This window comes from Lepidochelys kempii, chromosome 2 (genome assembly GCF_965140285.1).
Source record: "Lepidochelys kempii isolate rLepKem1 chromosome 2, rLepKem1.hap1, whole genome shotgun sequence".
Lineage (NCBI taxonomy): Eukaryota > Metazoa > Chordata > Testudines > Cheloniidae > Lepidochelys > Lepidochelys kempii.
The window spans coordinates 155012005-155030940 of record NC_136381.1 but is presented as its reverse complement, the minus strand read 5'-3'; the positions used below and the strand labels follow the sequence as shown (position 1 = coordinate 155030940).

The window sequence follows — 18936 nt, the reverse complement described above, 5'->3', positions numbered from 1 at the left end:
CATCTTTAACCCTTCCCTATCTTAGAACGTATGGCATTAATAACCTTATGGATGATCTGAAAATTCTGTATCGCACCGCTGGACAGAAAGGACAGGGTATTACCTTTATATTCACAGACAATGAAATCAGAGATGAGTCTTTTCTTGAGTACATGAACAATGTTTTGGCTTCAGGTGAGGTTTCCAGTCTTTTTGCACGAGATGAAATAGATGAAATTACACAAGACCTGATATCTGTGATGAAGAAAGAGTACCCAAGACGTTCTCCTAGTAGTGAAAATCTCTATGACTATTTTCTTACTCGAGTTCGCAACAATTTGCATGTGGTTCTTTGTTTTTCGCCTGTTGGGGAAAAATTCAGAACTCGCGCACTGAAGTTTCCGGGTTTGATTTCAGGATGTACTATGGACTGGCTCCAGCCCTGGCCTAAAGATGCTCTAGTAGCTGTTGCACAGCATTTTTTAGCTTCCTACAAAATTGAATGCACAGATGGAGTAAAAAAAAGCGTTGTTAATGCTATGGGAACGTTTCAAGATCTTGTAGCTGAACAATGTGTTGAGTACTTTGAACGATACAGGCGTCGAACGTTTGTGACTCCAAAGTCTTATCTGTCATTCATCAGTGGCTACAAAACCATCTACAGAGAGAAATTTGCTGGTGTGGGAAATTTGTCTGACCGCATGAAAACAGGTACCATATACTTTTTTTTAGAAAGAGATATGTATATACTGTATAATAGATATAAGAATAAAGAGGTTGCATTCCTGCTCTAAATGCAAAAGTCAACTCATCCTTAACTATAGAGTCCAGAGTCACAACTGGTGCCTCCATTTTATATTGTGTGTGTGTGTGTGTGTAATTATTCCTTTGTGGTACAAGAATTTGTTTTATGTACAACTCTAAAGTTCACATACTTACTTTTTAAATGTAATAAGTAGCAATGCGTTTTTGGGGAATAAGGAAGATTTTTGATGGTCAGGGAGGACATAAGAATATGAGAGCTGAGGTGATGAGAAAGGGGACATGGAAGGCAGAAGGATGGAGGAGGAGTCAGTGAATGATGCAAAGCTTGGGAAAGAGGGTCTGGAGAAGCCTCCAGCGCTTCCATTTTGCTCACTCCTACTACCCTTTGTGCTTCCTGGTGGTTCTGTTGCATTTTGGCTTGTCTGCGGTTGTGGGTGTCGGCAAGATTTCACCCTATAGGGTAGATCAGTGTAAGTTTCCAATCCTGCTCCCATTGCTGTGGATAAAAAATGGAGTGGGACCAGAATTGGTCCAAAGTGAATTGTATATAACATTCCACTCTTAGATCTTGCACAGCTTGACATATCCTTTAGATCTCTCAAAATGCTGAACATGTCAGAGACCATTATTATTTCTAAAACTCTTTTGTACTGGATGGGGAATTAATGGTTTTGATACCATTAAAACCTACGTTGCAAAATTAACATTTTATGGAACGGTAGTATACCATTAATAGTTACTCTTTTATACAAAGAATCTGAGTCACAGCATTTCAAAAAATTATCCTGTTTGTATAGATTTAAATGAATTGAACTCATTTCGATTAGCAAGGCAGCTACCATAATTGGTTTTCAGTTATATTGTACAGTGTGCTTACAAAACACTTGAAAATTTTGCTTCATTAACTTTGTATGTTTTGTAGACTACAAGTGAATTGTAAATTGATATTAATTAACAGATAAAAAACCCTTTGTTCGCTTTAAGTTAAAACTGCTACTGTGGATGTATTCCAAGAAATGGTACTGCTAAAAAACCCCCAAAACAGATTATGCATTTAAAAGTATTGAAATTAACAACCAAAGGAAAGTAGGTAAATATTCAAATACATTCACAATTAATAGTCTGTTAAATAAATATACCCAGGTAAAATTTCCAAAACCAAGCTTAACTGTTCCCAGAGTTCCTGATCAGCATTCATCCTAAAAATCTGCACCTATCCATTCTACCTCCATAGTCATTTCCAATATGGACTACAAACTCTCACAAATAATCATCCAAAGGTTTCAGAGTAACAGCTGTGTTAGTCTGTATTCGCAAAAAGAAAAGGAGTACTTGTGGCACCTTAGAGACTAACCAATTTATTTGAGCATAAGCTTTCGTGAGCTACAGCTCACTTCATCGGATGCATACTGTGGAAACACTTTAGATAAGCTATTACCAGCAGGAGAGTGAGTTTGTGGGGGGGGGGTGTGTGTGTGGTGAGAAAACCTGGATTTGTGCTGGAAATGGCCCAACTTGATTATCATACACATTGTAAGGAGAGTGATCACTTTAGATAAGCTATTACCAGCAGGAGAGTGGGGTGGGAGGAGGTATTTTTTCATGCTTTTTGTGTGTATATAAGATCTTCTACACTTTCCACAGCATGCATCCAATGAAGTGAGCTGTAGCTCACGAAAGCTTATGCTCAAATAAATTGGTTAGTCTCTAAGGTGCCACAAGTACTCCTTTTCTTTTTGCGAATACAGACTAACACGGCTGTTACTCTGATACCCCTATAGATGGCCGGTGGATGGCTACACAAATGCAGAGTTATCCTTGTTTGGAGAGTATGCAAAGTAATGGTTTATTTGTGAGTTTTTTTACACGTGATTTTTTTTGTGTCTGTTTCTCTCATTGTTTGTTAAAAATGTGGAGCCAGTCCAGAGCTCAGGAGCATACTGTCTGTCTCTAGCTGCCCCCACCTCCCCAGATTTCCATGTAATGCTGAACTTAGGAGCTCAACATGGTCCGCTGCATCTCCTGAGCTCCACAAGTCTCCAGGCCTCTCTGCTTTGCCCTGTTCTATGGAGCTTAGGAGCAATCTAATGAGTTCCTGTTTCTCCTTGTGTCTAATGGATTTATAAAGTGCCTGTCATGTCGTATGAAGTTTATAAAACTGCACATCACAATACTAAATTTTAGCAATGTTTGAAAATCTCGCTTCATATTTCTGTGCTAATATTAAATTAAATGGCTGTTAGCCTGAATGAGTACCATTATGCAATGTGGTCTGATAGATTTAAGGAATTAAAAACATGCATAAAAAGAAAATAAATATTTAAAATTAGTCATCCAAATCCATATTTAGTAAGTGACCCTGGAGCATGATTCTGATGTCCCTTACTCCAGTGAAAATCAGAGGTAACTCTAGGGAAATAAATGAATTTACACAGGTGTAAAACAGGTTTACAATAAGTGAGATCAGATTTCAGGTCACTTACTCAGGTTCCTAAATATGGATTTGGATGACTGGTTGTAGGCACCGAAGTTTGAACATTTAGGCTTACATCTCACTTTTTCCTGATGCATAAATATACTGTCATAATTTGATTGAAACAGGTCTTGCAAAACTCATGGAAGCTGAGATTTCAGTAAACCAGCTGTCCAAAGAACTGGCAGTGAAAGAGAGAGACTTGGCTGTTGCTTCTAAAAGAGCTGATGGCGTTTTACTGGACGTGACTATGAAAGCCCAAGCTGCTGAAAAGGTGAAAATGCAGGTCCAAAAGGTGAAAGATAAAGCCCATGCCATTGTAGATGAAATTGCCATTGATAAAGCAGCAGCTGAGGAGAAGCTTGAAGCTGCAAGGCCTGCACTGGAGGAAGCAGAGGCAGCACTGCAGGTTAGAATTGAATTGATCCCATGACACGCATACGGATAATGAGCGTAATGATCATTATGTGTGGAACCTAGAGCATTTAATTCTGTTTGTCCATCTTCAGCAAGGCAAATCAGAATGCTGAAAATGCATAAACGGACAGGTTCCAGTTGCCATATTAATTGTGAGTGAGATACAAGGTCCAGAGACTGCAGTTGAATCATCCGGACACCTTACACTAAACACAATCACATACTACCCTTTGGGTTAGATTGAACCTAGCTTGGCAAGGGTGCCCTGGGTGAGATTTAAAAGGCTGTTTTCTCATCTTTCACTCCAAAGCAGAGGCCAGTTGCAGTCTCAGTTTTATTCTTCTGACTGGCAACGTCCAGAGGGCTCTGGCACTGGACTGCTAACCCCTGTGCAGAAACCCTAAAGGCTGGGGAAGGGAGCAGAGAAGTAAAGGTGGGCAATGTTTCTCCCACAATCAGGCAGCAGAGGTGGGCTCCAGGGGAGAGTGCACAGTGTAGAAAATGCTGCTTTTGTGTGCATTCCCTCAGCACACTTTGGCCATATCTTCCATGTGTTGCGCTATGTGTAGGCTGCTGAGTCAATGTAAAGTGAGTCGTACCCATTCTACGCTTCTGAAGTGATTCTCCTTCTGTACAAAGTAGGTGCAGTGACAGTTGCACTGGCTGCCTCTGTGTGCTGAGGTATAAACTCAAAAAGGGAGGCAGGTAGCCACAAAGGGACATAATGTGCAAAAATGTACACTGCACTGATTCTCTGGCTAGTGTCTAGATAAAGCAGGTATAAGTGGTGGGTGTAATCTAGAGTAGCCACAAGTCTGCTTTTATCACAAGTGCAAAGCTGGTGTACAGGGACCCTGCTCAATAACGAGTCCTGGGAGTGCCATTCTTCTTGTCTACACTCAACTGACGTTCCCTGGTGAGACGTGTCTCTTTCCATATTCCCTATCCTGTATTCTCATTTTGTGTAAGATTGATGCCTGGCATATAGTCCGTGGAAATAGCAATCTGTTTTCCTGTGTGTATGGCAGGGAGAGTGTCAGATAGCTGAGGGGTTGGCTAAGGCTGGAGCCGGGGCAGGAACAGGCACAAACTGGGGCAGGGGCAAGCTGCATCTGGGGGAGTCTGTCAGAACTACCAGGTAGTGGAGAATCTCCCAGCAAGATAGCAACATTGAGGAGACTGGAGTGTCTGCTTCCATTAGGAACTTTTATACCTGCTTGTGGATTGGCTGGGCCTTTGCTGATTGGCTTGCCCCTGTCATAGGCCCTGCAGGCAGTTGCCTCTGATGACTCACCAGCTCAGGCTCAGGGATGACTCATGAATCCAGTGAAGTGAGCTGTAGCTCACGAAAGCTTATGCTCCAATAAATTGGTTAGTCTCTAAGGTGCCACAAGTACTCCTTTTCTTTCATCACAGAGAGTTGCCCACAGGCAACAGCAGCGTGTTTGTGTAGATTCAGCATGTAAAAGTCACTCAGGACAAGAGCTGGTTGGGAACTTTCCTCCAGAATGATTTGCTGATGGAAAATGCAGTTTCTGCAAAAATCAAAATTTTTGGTAAAAAATATTTGATTTTCCACCTGGAAAATTAAAATGTTTAGTTTCAGGTCAATTCGACCTGAATTGGAATATTTCATTTTGCTGAACTGATCTGAAATGTGGTAAGATTAACTAATCCAGGGGTTACAATGTTCCAGAAAGCCACTGCTGCAGACAAGAGAATGGACAGAAGGGAATAGGGTTGTCGGCTGCAAGGCCCACTCATTTAGCTCCTCCCCTTGCACAAAGGATGTCTGATCTTCACTTGTGCACATAGGTGCTGGAACTAAGGGTGCTGGGGGTGCTGCTGCACCCGCTGGCTTGAAGTGGTTTCCATTATATACAGGGTTCACAGTTTGGTTCAATGACTCTCAGCACCCCCTCTATACAAATTGTTCCAGGACCCCTGCTTGTACATTTATGAAGTTAAAACTGTGGAGAATCAGGTACACCAGAACTGCTTGCAAAACTGCAGCTGCAGTGCTCATTTTACAGATACAACTTTAAAACAAGTCAATTGTGTCTACCTGAGGCACAGAACTTCAGGGAGGTGCCACCAGTGTATAGCACCTCATTACCGCCACTATCCATCATGGGTAATGGCTAAGCCACAGTCTTGCTCTTTATGTAAAAGGCTAAAAGAGATACCCTACAGTTTGAATTTTAGTTACATTATGTTGGATTCAAAGAGACATTGGTCCCTGATGGAGACAGTCATTAATTCTCATGCACTTCAGTTTGCAAAGGATAGATGCTTAAATAAGAGGGTCATTTTCTTTTGTAATTTTTCAGACTATTAAACCAGTTGACATTGCTACTGTTCGCAAACTGGGTAAACCTCCTCACTTGATAATGCGGATCATGGATTGTGTGCTACTTCTGTTCCAAAGAAAAATTGATTCTGTGACAGCTGACCCAGAACGAACATGTGTGAAGCCATCATGGAATGAAGCTCTGAAGCTAATGAATAATTCAGGATTTCTCAGCATGTTGCTTACTTTCCAAAAGGTAACAACTAAATTACATCATCATTCCTCATAACACCCCTATAGATCCACATGAGCATGCCCTTTGTGTTTATATTATGTATAATTCATAGTAGCTGTAGTTCAAACATTGACCTTATTAAAGCTGTTGGGGCTTTTTATAGTTCATAGCTTTCACATTCAGTAATGTAAGTAAGCTCATTTCTTTTTCATTGATCATTATTTTTATAGTCCTTTCTGCTGAAGAGAGATGGATGGCTCAGGAGTCTAGCAAGGGGGTTGCGCTGGTAGGCACAAATGTCCCAAGCAGTGGTCAAATCCTGAAATCCTTACTCTGGTTTGATTCAGTTCTTACTCAGGCAAGCTCCTATTCTTTAATGGGACTTTGCCTAAAAAAGAATGGATTGAAATTTGAGTAAGGATAGCTGGATCTGGACTACTGTTTTTGGAACAGGCCACAACATCCTACCATTCATATCATTATGTTACCAGAACTGTTTGCATACATGCATGTAAGGTCTTGTCTACGCTAGACAAATTTACCATTCTAAGAACTGCTTGGTCATCCTAAAAGCTTGTGAAATGTTTCAAAAGTGTTCCAAATGGTCTGCATGTATTCAAGGAACCATTCTGATTATACTTGCTTTCAGCAAGTATAGGAACTGGTTCAGTCTTAACTGTTTCATTTTGAACCATTTTAGTGCCAATGTGGATAGAGGTTTCTGGTATCCTAGCACAAATCATTCACACATTGTCCTTCCATGATTGTGCTGCAGTGCACCAATCACTGCTCAGATGCCTGCACTTGATTTTCTGCATTCCACTGCACAGAGGTCAATTTGACTGGAAGCCACTTACTCACAGAAATATCTCTGCACACACTATGGAGCTCTGCTATGTGAGCTATTTCAAGGGAAGACAACTTCTACTAGCAACAGATCTGCAACAGCTTTTTCTCATCTCACAACAATGTCCCAAAGAAGACAGTTTATATGTATGCGCCCAGCTGGCCAGAGGCCAACACTTGGGTCCTGATTGTAGTGTGAAGAGGAAATCTAGAAGCAGCATGGGAGAAAAAAACGTGTGTTTAACTGGATGTCTGAGTGACGTTTTGAGCTTAATGTAAACCAGAGAAGCAGTTGATGACAGTAAAAATTAAAAGCCTGAAAGTCGAATATAAGAAAGATAATCACAACTACTCTGGGTCTGGGCAGAAAATCTTCCCTTTTTTACAAGGAGCTTAATTGGATTCTGAGGTTTCACCCTCAACCTGAGATGCTGTTGGACACAAGTAAAAAGCCAGGTGGGGTGAGTGTCTGGGGAAAGGACTGCCTCAAGGAGCTGGGAAGACCCAGATGCTGTGGAGCCAGGCCTGGAGCTGTGGGGATCACAGAATCTATTTGAGGGGAACCAGGATCCTGACACAACTGCAGACTTAGTAGACCTGGACAGGTTTTAACCATGGTTTCTGAAATGGTGCTAACTACACTTTTATCCTATCTGCATGTCAAATTAAATTAATTTCAGCACTGTTTCAGATGCACATTTGGTTGATGCCTGTTATCAATAATGGGTAATTTTTGTAGTGCATGGAGTCTCCACTCTCCTTTCATCCTCACTAGTGGTGGTCCCTCCCTCCTGAGGCATATCGGCAGGGCAGCATGAGGAAACTTCAACTGCACCTGTTCAGCCATATCTTGTCATGGACCAGGAGGAGGGTGGTCAGGACTAGTGTTTGGAACAGTGGCGGTGACAGCCAGAGTCAAGAACCAGAAGCCAAGTCAAGGGCCAGAGACAGTGTCAGAGGGCTGGGACAGGGCGAAGGCAGGACTGGAGCGTGGCTGGAAACAAGGCAGGAGCAGAGCTGGGAGTAAGGCAGGAACGAGGCACATGCAAGAGAGATCACAATTGTGGGTGAGTGCATTGAGCAGTTGCTGTCCAAGTGCTACTGCTGGTCTTAACAGCAATCCTGGCAATGGCACTCAGTCAGTCAAGTGATCTGGTTAACCAGGGCTGTAGTTAGCCAGTTGATCCCAGGCCCAGCTACATGCCCTTATTCCTGACACCTCTGTAGGCAGTCAGTACCTAGGACTCTTTATCTGGTATCTTTCCCAAACTCTATAATCACTGAAAGTAAAAAAGAAGAAAATGAGATTAAAGACAATGAGGCCTAATTATGCACTCCTCTCTCAACTAAAACTCCTAATGAGTTGTCCTGTTCGTCACTTATTAATACTATATATGTTCCGAGTGGTAGTTCTCAATGCATTTAACTTTACTCCAAGGAACCAGAACAACTTCTATCAGAATGTCTAAATTCTTGTTGTAAGTGATACTGGCAAATGGAATGAAAAACACTGGAAAACATCTTCCATTTTTGATTAAGTGATTTTCTTGCCTTCTTCTTTCCTTACTCTGAATTTCTGCATTAGTGTATATAGTGGTGGGGAAACCTCATAGTGTTTGGAGTTTTGAATTGGTTACAATGCTACATCTGAACCATTTGATGTAAATCTTACTTTTTGAGAGATTTTCCTTATCGCCTGGTTTTGTCAGGGCCAGGAATGTCAATTCAGGTCCCAGATGGATTTTAGACATGCATCTATTTAAAAGCAAAATTATTAACTGCATGTTTCAAACCTCAAAATAGAGATTTAGACTGGTTCTTACTCCACCTATGCTAGTTTGCTAAACCCAAAAATTGAATAGGAAGAAATAAAATCTAGATATTTTTCAAACATCCAAATTTCAGCAAACTTTCCTCATTATAATGTAACTAAACCTAATTTCATCTATTTTCATGACTGTCTTTGTAACCATTACATTAGCTAGTGATCTGTCAGGAGCAAGGCAGACATTTCTGTCAAGTACCTTCAGAACAAAGATCTATTACTTTGATGCTATGAATAGGAGGGTGATTTTTAGACTCATTAAAATAAGCATATTAATAAATTGTATGTAAAATAAAGTTTGAAACATTTAATACTTCCTCCATTAAACAGTCATGCCTCCCACATATATGCCTTACCAGTACATATTATATTGTTTTAGGGGTTAGTTTCAGTTTTTTCCATTATTTAAATAATTATATAAGGACCACAATCATCATTGCTTTATTGATTTGCCTTTTAATGTTCTCTATAGTTTGTGAGAAAAAATTAGGTTAAAATAATGAAATGGAAAGTTGAAACAAATGCCTTTTAAAATTTAGGATCAGCATCAGTATTATCAGCAATCCGTGTAGAGCCAAATAGGGCTTTCAAGATTAAACCCTTTGTTGGTACAGATGGGGCCATGTTGCAGTGGGGCTGCAGGAGGAATTCTGGCAAACTGTGAGGAGAAGCAACTCCACTACCCATTAAAAAGGATGAAAGTGTGCAGCCTGCACTTCCCTCAACACTGGTAGGTTTGCTAATAAGTGTGACAAGTGGGTGTGGCCATAGTCCTTCTCTCACCCATCATTCCCTGCTCCTTTGGGGAGGCTTGCATCAGCCAAAAAGAATGCATTCGCTCCCCAGTCAGATTGTAGCTGGCCTCTGCACAGGTGCGAAAAGCATTCTTCCCTCCTCCTGGTGCATCCATATTGAACTAGAAGCGATCTCGTCTTTAATAATTTGCTTTAATTGTTTGTGTTCTGCTTTCAAATTCAAGCCTACTCTGCAAAATCTGATAGGTTGCTAATTTTTTTCAACACACTCTGAGCACTGAATACAGGGGAAAGTTCAAAAAGAAAATTAAGAACATAAATCGATCACTTTAAAACTGGTGTTAAATTATTGAAGTCATGTGGATATAAATTCTCCATCATCTTTCTAGAGCAGATCCCAAGCAAAACTTTGACTAACTTAATCCTACGTAGATACAACCTAGATTTAAAAAAGAAAAAAAACAGTGTAGAGCACCATATTCCAATACCGAGTGAAATATAAACCCAAATACAATACTCTGGGTGCAATAGTAATATAAATGATTAATAATTAAGAGGGATATTTAATATAGGCTGGTAGGTTTCAGGAGAGAAGCAGAAGAATGAATTTGTGTGCTTGGGAAGTACACTTAGTGCAATTGGAGAGAGATCTGGAGAATTGAAAAGAGGGTCAGCAATTAAGTAACAAACTGAAAGGAAAAGTGTATGCTGCATGTATTTGTTCCTGCCTGCTCTGTGATTTGGAAATGGTGGGTCTTATGGAACTCTAAGAAAAGGAGATACAGATAGTTGAAAATAATATACTGAGGAGAATGGCAGACAAGCAGGGGGTAGACAGAGTGTGCCTGGAAGAAATTAGGGGGAAGATGAACTTGGGACTCTCAGTGATAGACAGGCTGAAGAGTGCATACTTGAAGTAGGCTGAACATGTGATAAGAATGGAAGAAACCAGCAAAGAAAGAATGGGAGGAAGAGGGCAGCAAGAAAAGACATGGAAGACTGAAAATACGATGGAAAGATTCTGTCAAGAGAAGTTTGAAGAGAATACAATGGAACACCAAGACCTGTGAACCTGTGCCATGGACTGGCAGGAGTTGTGAAGAACTGTGGGCACCTCCTGCCCCATGTAAATGGGAAAAGGAGTTGAAAAGTGAAGTGATTTAATATACATGTAATGGTAAATCACTTTTTTAAGAAAAAACATTTTTTGAAGAACAATATTATTTTACAGTCATGTTTTTAAAATAAGTATAATTATGCACACTGTAAAGTGATTATTATTTTGGTAAGGATCATATGTTCATACTGCATGTTTGCCTGAAAATTAATTGGTCACAATCATGTAATTGAATTTATAATTTAACTTTATCTTTAGATTTCTTGCAAATAAACTCCTCTAATTACAGTTTTTTGGCTTTACAATGTGTTCTACTTTTATATGCATGATAAAATGATGTATTGTGTTTTGTGTGTGTATATATAAATATATATATATATATTTTATTAAATAGGATTCAATTACAGGAGAGATTGTGGAACTGCTACAGCCTTATTTAGACATGGAAGATTATAATCTGGAGACGGCTAAAAAAGTTTGTGGGAATGTAGCAGGTCTGTGTTCATGGACACAAGCAATGGCATACTTCTACAGTATTAATAAAGAAGTCCTTCCCCTTAAGGTATTTCATATATTTATTTTCCACCAGTGAGGTTAAAATGCTAAAACACATGGGTAAAAATAACTTCTCATCACGTTTGAAATAACTAAACTATTTACTTTGAAAGAAACTATGTTAAAAGAACACTAAGGTTGGAAAGTCAAGCATTTAGAAGTTGGGAAATGCCAGAATTAAGTTTGCTTGTGCAACTTTAATTCGACCTCTGATGCATATATGTTATAATATAGACTTTAACTGCATGATCACATACTGTTTTTTAGACAGAACCCCGCCTCATGCAGAGCCCAGCTTCTCCTTCTCCTTCACTCTGCTTGGGCTCCAGCATGGAAAAATATTGAAAGTACAGTGTCACAGTGGCTCCCTGCTGATGGGCAGGCCCCAAATACAGAGGGGAAATGGGTACACTTTACCAGGGCCCAGTCCAAGGGAGGTGCTCAGCCAGAAGACCATAAGCCCATGACCATGACAAAAAAACCTTTAATTAGCGTGTCTGTGTGCGTTGGGATGTGGGCCTGTGTTATGAGTCTCCCCTAGGCCTAGTGAAAGGTTGTGGCTTGCTGCTAGGAAGAGCAATTGCAAGGAAATTACTGCTCAGCCTCCACAGCCTTGGGATGGAGCATCCTCTGTTCAGTTCACATGTATAAGCTGTGAGGAGCTGGAGCATGCTCGGTGCAAATGGAATCTTTGGAGAATTTAGCTGCCAAACTCTAACAAATCTCTCCTGAGCATATGTGAGATCTTTCAAAGGCTTACTTGGGCAAACGTGGGTGGTTTTTCACTTTGATGGGAAAAGATACATTCCTGATACCAGAGTGCCTCTGTGCCAAATTTCAAGTCCCTTCTCCAAAGTATGGAGATACTACAGCTTCTCAACACAAAGTTTGAAAGAATTATTTGCAATGGGGAAAAAGTTTCCCTCATCTCTCTGAACTGTTTTTGATTAAAAATAAAATAATAATCAGTCTGAACAGTTAAAGTTTGGCAAAGTTATAAGCCAAACATTTTATTATAATGGAAAATGGTGGTAACCTTAACTATAGGGGTCACTATCTGGACTTCCTATAATCCTAAAGTTATAGCTGTGAGGAGGCGGTATGCTGTCGGCTTTCTTTTTTTTGAGCATGTTGCACAGTGTTGATATTTAACAGGAATCCCAGGAGCTATTGGGGAGGTCATGGGAGTTGCCTTTGAATCCTCCCTTTGCATCTTTGGATCCTCCCTTTGAATTCTTTGGAGGAGGACACAGTACACTGCAGTACGTTGCTGGTCCTGAGTCAACTCTTGGGAAACAGAACTGTTGGCAAGACAGAGTCAAAGTGTACTGTGCCTGATCACCAGCAGATGTGCGGGTTGTGGGTGATGAACCAGGGGATGCCAAGGACAACAGTTGAATCTGTTGCAGGAATTTAGCCCAAATTGGAAAATTGCTTGGTGGCCTCAAATGGCAGTTAACTCTAGGGGAACCATCCGGTGGGTGACCAGTCCCAACAAAAGGAGTGAACCATTTATGGACTCCACTAACTTGGTGGAGTCCTTGCAGTGGATGGGGGTATTGTGTGGTTGGTCAAACTCCAGTTCCATGAAATTGCCTGAGGGCAAACAAGTCCACCAGTGTCTCTAGGTTGGTATCGGGCATCACAGAGTGCCAGAGCCTGAGAGGGAGTTGGAAATATGTTGGATCCTGATTGGCCATCACCAGGGTACTGGCAGACACGAGTTGATGTGGGCTGCTTGGGGAGAGAGGAAGGATGCCAGCCCAGCCTGGACCCCCTATCGAGGCTGGTGCTTGATGTTTACCTGACCAGGGCACAGATTGAACCTTGGCAGGGCTACTTGATGCAAAGTGTTCTAGTTCCCCGCAGTATAGGCATAGGCTGTTGCCCAGCATTGATTCTTCTTCATGTTGAGAGGCCTCCTCGACTTGCATGGGTTTGGGCAACAAGGAAGGGCTTGGTGATGGGGGAAGGGCTGAACCAGCAGGGCTGGCTGGAGCCAAGAGGACCATCTTTTTTCTTGCCAGTGTTTGGTCAAGCGGTAGTCAATCTTGATGCATAGGTCAGATAAGGCTTCCAGAATGGACAGGGATTCCACCCATGCCAATTCATCTTTAATATCATTGATTAAGGTGATCCGGAAATGATAACACTGGGCAGCCTCATTCCACTCGGTCTCTTCTACCAAACATCAGAACTCCACTACATATTTAGCAACTGGCCCGTGTTCCTGCTACAACACTTGAAACGTGGTTTTGGCCATACACTTGTGACTTGGGTCACTGAAGATCATCACCATAGCTTGAACCAAGTCCTCAAATTGTCCCAGAAGTGGGCTTGATTATTCCAGGAGTGGAGATACCCAAGCCAGGGCCTCCCTGGGAAGCAGGCTTATAATCAATCCCTCTCGGGCTTGGTCAGTAGGGTGCAATTGTGGGCAGAGAAGAAATATGACCTGACACTGAATTTCCATGGAACTTATCAGGTAGGGGGAGCTTGAGCCCATGAGGAGCAGCGGTCACTGCTGAAGGTAGCATGGCTTGAGATTACAGGGCTGCATTCTGTGCCTGCAGGGCAGCAATCTGGGCTTGCAAGGTCTTGTAGGGCTTCCACTGTCTCTGTCAGAGAGATACTGACCTTTATCGAATCCATGCTTGCCCTATCAGTCCTAGTCCTTTTATTGTTTGTGATTGGGCTACGCACACTGTCAGTGATCAGGACATGGACAATCATGCCCAGTGGTTAGAGCAGGAGTCGGTAGCCAGGAATCACAGACCAGAGTCAGAGCTGGAGTCAGAGGCCAGGCACCAGAATCAAGGGTCAGAGTTCAAATCAGAAGTCAGAAATCAGAGCTAGGGGTCATAATCAGAGTCAGAGGTCAGATTCCAGAGCTAAAGGTAAGGAATTGCAGCCAAGGGTCAGTACTGGGTTCCCTGGAGTGAGGTAAGACTGGGTCCAAGGCAGGAACAGGAGTGGGAACAAGCAGGCACAAAAACTATAACAGCCATGGGCTAATGCTTTGAGCAGCTGCTGAACAGCTATTGCTGCTGTGCTGAAGAGCCAGTCTGCTGACTCTTCCAACCAATCAGGTGAGGTAGCCAATCAGGCATCCCACTTCCGGCCAGCCGTACTGGTTAGTTTGACTGGAGACTGATTCAGCTGCAGGCCCTACTTCCAAACTCGCTCTGCTGCAGGCCCTGATACCTAAGCTCCCTGTTCCAGTTGATCTATTTAGTTCTTTTCTCCCAAAGACCTGCCTCTTTGTGTTGGATTAGCTTTCAGCTCCAAATACCCCATTCTATGGGGGGCAGCTCTCTCTCAAGTCTTCTCTCTCAGTCTCACACATCTCACCTTTTAGGTGTCATGGTGTGTATTTTTCCTTGCTTTTCTCCACTATAAAATAATTGCTATCACCAGCCTCGTCCCTATGATCTGCTGTATGTTAGCAGATGTAGTGGCAATAGCTACTGAAGTTCTTGTTGACATTGCTATTCCCCAGAGGTTGAATTCATGGAACAATGTACTCTTCCTTTGTTGACATGAATCAGATTTGCTCCTCTAATTCTCTGTTGACAGAGCCATTTCTCTTAGGGCCCACCAGACTTCATGCTGTATGTTTTATCACGCTTGGCCAGGGCCAGCTCTAGACCATATGGTGCTCCAGGCGAGGAGCATCTTCAGCGATCCCCACCATGTATTAAACTTTTGAATACCTTATTTTTTACTGCATTTGTAGTCCATTTCATGACTTTGATGCACGATTTGGGAACTACAGGCTGGTCAGCCTCACTCACCTCAGTCCCCGGAAAAATCATGGAGCATGTCCTCAAGGAATCAATTCTGAAGCACTTAGACGAGAGAAAAGTGATCAGGAACAGTCAGCATGGATTCACCAAGGAAAAGTCATGCCTGATTAATCTAATTGCCATCTATGATGAGATAACTGGTTCTGTGGATGAAGGGAAAGCAGTGGACGTGTTATTCCTCGACTTTAGCAAAGCTTTTGACACGGTCTCCCACAGTATTCTTGCCAGCAAGTTAAAGAAGTATGGGCTGGATGAATGGACTATAAGGTGGGTAGAAAATTGGCTAGGTTGTCGGGCTCAATGGGTAGTGATCAATGGCTCCATGTCTAGTTGGTAGCCGGTATCTAGCGGAGTGCCCCAAGGGTCGGTCCTGGGTCCGGTTTTGTTCAATATCTTCATAAATGATCTGGAGGATGGTGTGGATTGCACCCTCAGCAAGTTTGCAGATGACACTAAACTGGGAGGTAGATATGCTGGAGGGTAGGGATAGGATACAGAGGGACCTAGACAAATTGGAGGATTGGGCCAAAAGAAATCTGATGAAGTTCAACAAGGACAAGTGCAGAGTCCTGCACTTAGGATGGAAGAATCCAATGCACCGCTACAGACTAGGGACCAAATGGCTCGGCAGCAGTTCTGCAGAGAAGGACCTAGGGGTGACAGTGGACGAGAAGCTGGATATGAGTCAACAGTGTGCCCTTGTTGCCAAGAAGGCCAATGGCATTTTGGGATGTATAAGTAGGGGCATTGCCAGCAGATCGAGGGACGTGATCGTTCCCCTCTATTTGACATTGGTGAGGCCTCATCTGGAGTACTGTGTCCAGTTTTGGGCCCCACACTACAAGAAGGATGTGGATAAATTGGAGAGAGTCCAGCGAAGGGCAACAAAAATGATTAGGGGTCTGGAACACATGACTTATGAGGAGAGGCTGAGGGAACTGGGATTGTTTAGTCTACGGAAGAGAAGAATGAGGGGGGATTTGATAGCTGCTTTCAACTACCTGAAAAGTGGATCCAAAGAGGATAGATCTAGACTATTCTCAGTGATAGCAGATGACAGGACAAGGAGTAATGGTCTCAAGTTGCAGTGGGGGAGATTTAGGTTGGATATTAGGAAAAACTTTTTCACTAGGAGGGTGGTGAAACACTGGAATGCGTTACCTAGAGAGGTGGTGGAATCCCCTTCCTTAGAAGTTTTTAAGGTCAGGCTTGACAAAGCCCTGGTTGGGATGATTTAGTTGGGATTGGTCCTGCTCTGGGCAGGGGGTTGGACTAGATGGCCTCCAGAGGTCCCTTCCAACTCTGTTATTCTATGATTTGCATGCATGATTTATCTCTGTCATATAAGATGATAAATTTGCATGATAGGATCTGTAAATCTGTATTTATTCATGCCATATATAAGCAAATAAAAATGGTTTCCTCTAAGCTTATAGAAACTTTTTAATTTTAAGAATAACTGAAATGTACTAACTTCAACAAATTGAACTGGGCACTAATATTTGGTGGACCAGCATTAAATAGTGTTGCAGTAAGTGACAGCCTTAGAATATTAACTCTAGTCCTTTCGTTCAAAAAGTTGCTTTTCTCACCTTTGCCCTTGCGAACTGTCAGAGTGTCACAGAGATCCAAAGACTGGCCAATAGCATTTTGAAGCGATAAAATAGCCATCATCGATCAAAGTTATGTTTTAATGAGCCTGAGCTTCAAAAAGCTGCACTTACCACTTGCAACTGTGACGGGCAGCGTGAACAGAATCCTGAAAGCTATCCACAGATTAGGAAAAGTGTCTGTCAGCTCTGCATCATGAATGAATTGGAAAAGAGAGTGCTTCCTGTTTTGTAGAATGTGACAGGTGTTGTCCAATTTGACATAGAGGTCTTTATCATCGATGTCAGAACATTCCCCATGTGTCAGTGTCCAGAGAAGGTCTGTACAATTGTCCAAAAGTGTTTTCCTGTCTGCTGGCAGCTTACTAAGGTCATACAACCTCCCCTCCCCCCTGAGGTCTTTTTGTGCTGCTTCATTTATCCAAACCTTTCTTCAATGGACACTCAAGCAGTTAAAAAGTGAGCAAAAAAACCTCCCTCTTGAATTTTTCTTCTGAGCTTCCCATCACTTCATCTCTGCCCTCGTAACCAAACTCTCTTTTTCCGATGACTATGAGTTTCCTTGAAGACTGGCTCAACTCCCAAGTTTTCTGCCATTTCTTTAGCAGCATGATGGCATCTTCAAATCCGTTGTCTCTGATGGCTACAAAGAAATCAAGACAGCTTCTTTTCAAAGTAGTAGTGGTCGTGATGTCCATTGACTGAGTTTGTAATGCCTTGCTTACAATGTTTACTGGGAACAGGATATTGTGCCAAACCACAACTGAGACCAGAAGTTTGAAGTCAGTGATCTGGTTTGCCAGGCTTTGCACTTCGTGTTGGGCTCTGGCCTTGGCTTTACTTGACTATGCCAGTTCCATCAATACGTCGTAAACCTCAGTCTCTTGGTACCTCACTGGTCTTATGCGGTCAATGCAGCTCTCCCAGCGAGCATCACTTAGCAGCTTCACAGTCAGATTTGTAACATGGCTGTGAGGATCTTGCACCTGATAAATGATGCTGAAAACAGGATGTATAGCCTTTGCAGTACTCCGAAGAGAGATACTGAATGTAAAGAAAATGATGCTGCATCGGACACAACCCGGTGGAGGGAACGGCAGCCACAAGGCAGGAAGACAGCTCTTGGATTCAGCGCAAGGATCCTTGCCTGGACACCATTGTTTCTTCCCGTCATGTTCGCACCGTTGTCATAGCCTTGACCACAGCAGTCCTAAAGCTTTATTTTATTCTCATTCAAGCCATTTATGCACAGTTCTGTTAGGCCTTTTCTAATAAAGTCCGTCCACAGATCGGAAACAGATAAAATGTTCCTTTACTTGGATACAGCCATCTTCGTCATCAACAAATCTTACTGTAAATAACATTATGTGACTGATATGGGAAGCGTGGAATCCATTATTACGGCATAGTCTTGGCTTTGCCGAGCCGCATCAATATGTTATCAAGCACCTTCCTTTCCATAAGGTCAATCAATTTGTTTTGAATTGTTTTGCTGCAGTAATGGTCCACAGTTTCTTTACGAACTACTCAATGTAGGTGCTCATGAAAGACATTATAGTATTTCCCAAGGAGCTCTACTAAACCAAGGAAATTACCATTACGTTCAGTGAACAACATATCCAACAAACTCTGGAAAGCCATATTATTCTTTGCAAGCATGGTGGTGGGTATTGTAGGCAAGGGGAGGCTGTGCCTCCCCAAACAGCCTACCATGGCCCTGCCCCCAGGCCAGCATGCCTCCTGAAGGGACTCGGGGTCACTGGGGCAGCTGCTGCTGGGCCGTGCTGCCTGCCTGGTGCTCTGGGGCTGGCTGCCCGAGCACTGGGACTGGGGGCCTGGTGACTGTGCTGCCTGACTGCTTCAACCCCAGGGCCAGGGGTGCAGTGCCGGTGCTGTCCGGCCACCTGACCCCGGGGCTGGGGACATGGCGACTATGCTTCCCAGACATCTGGAGTCCTGGAGCTGGGGGCGCGGCAGCTGTGCTTCCCAGCCACCCACAGCACCGGTGTTGAGGATGCTGTGGCCACGCTGCCCAGGGGCTGTGGGAGTTGAGGTTGTGGCACACCGGGGCTGGGCCCTCGGCCCCCGGCCATCCGGCACTGGGACCAGGGGGCTGCAGTGGGAGTGCTTTGGGCTTCTGCAGGGGAGAGGGGACAGAAGGTGCGGGGCCTCAGGCACAAGGGGAGGAGACAAGCATTAGCCTCCCTGGGTGGCTGGGTCACTGGCCTCCCATGTTTGCAAGGAAGAGGGTAATTGAGCATGT

The 18936-nt window shown here is 43.0% G+C and overlaps 1 protein-coding gene across 1 annotated transcript in view; it reads left to right on the top strand.

Moving 5' to 3' along the window:
- Window positions 1-18936, top strand: part of LOC140907170 (dynein axonemal heavy chain 5) — a 268060-nt gene that overhangs the window by 157227 nt on the left and 91897 nt on the right. Inside the window, exons 57-60 of the mRNA XM_078851322.1 lie at window positions 26-690; window positions 3346-3626; window positions 5965-6180; window positions 11097-11264. Of these exons, the coding sequence (XP_078707448.1) occupies window positions 26-690; window positions 3346-3626; window positions 5965-6180; window positions 11097-11264 (1330 nt within the window). The remainder of the gene's footprint in view (window positions 1-25; window positions 691-3345; window positions 3627-5964; window positions 6181-11096; window positions 11265-18936) is intronic.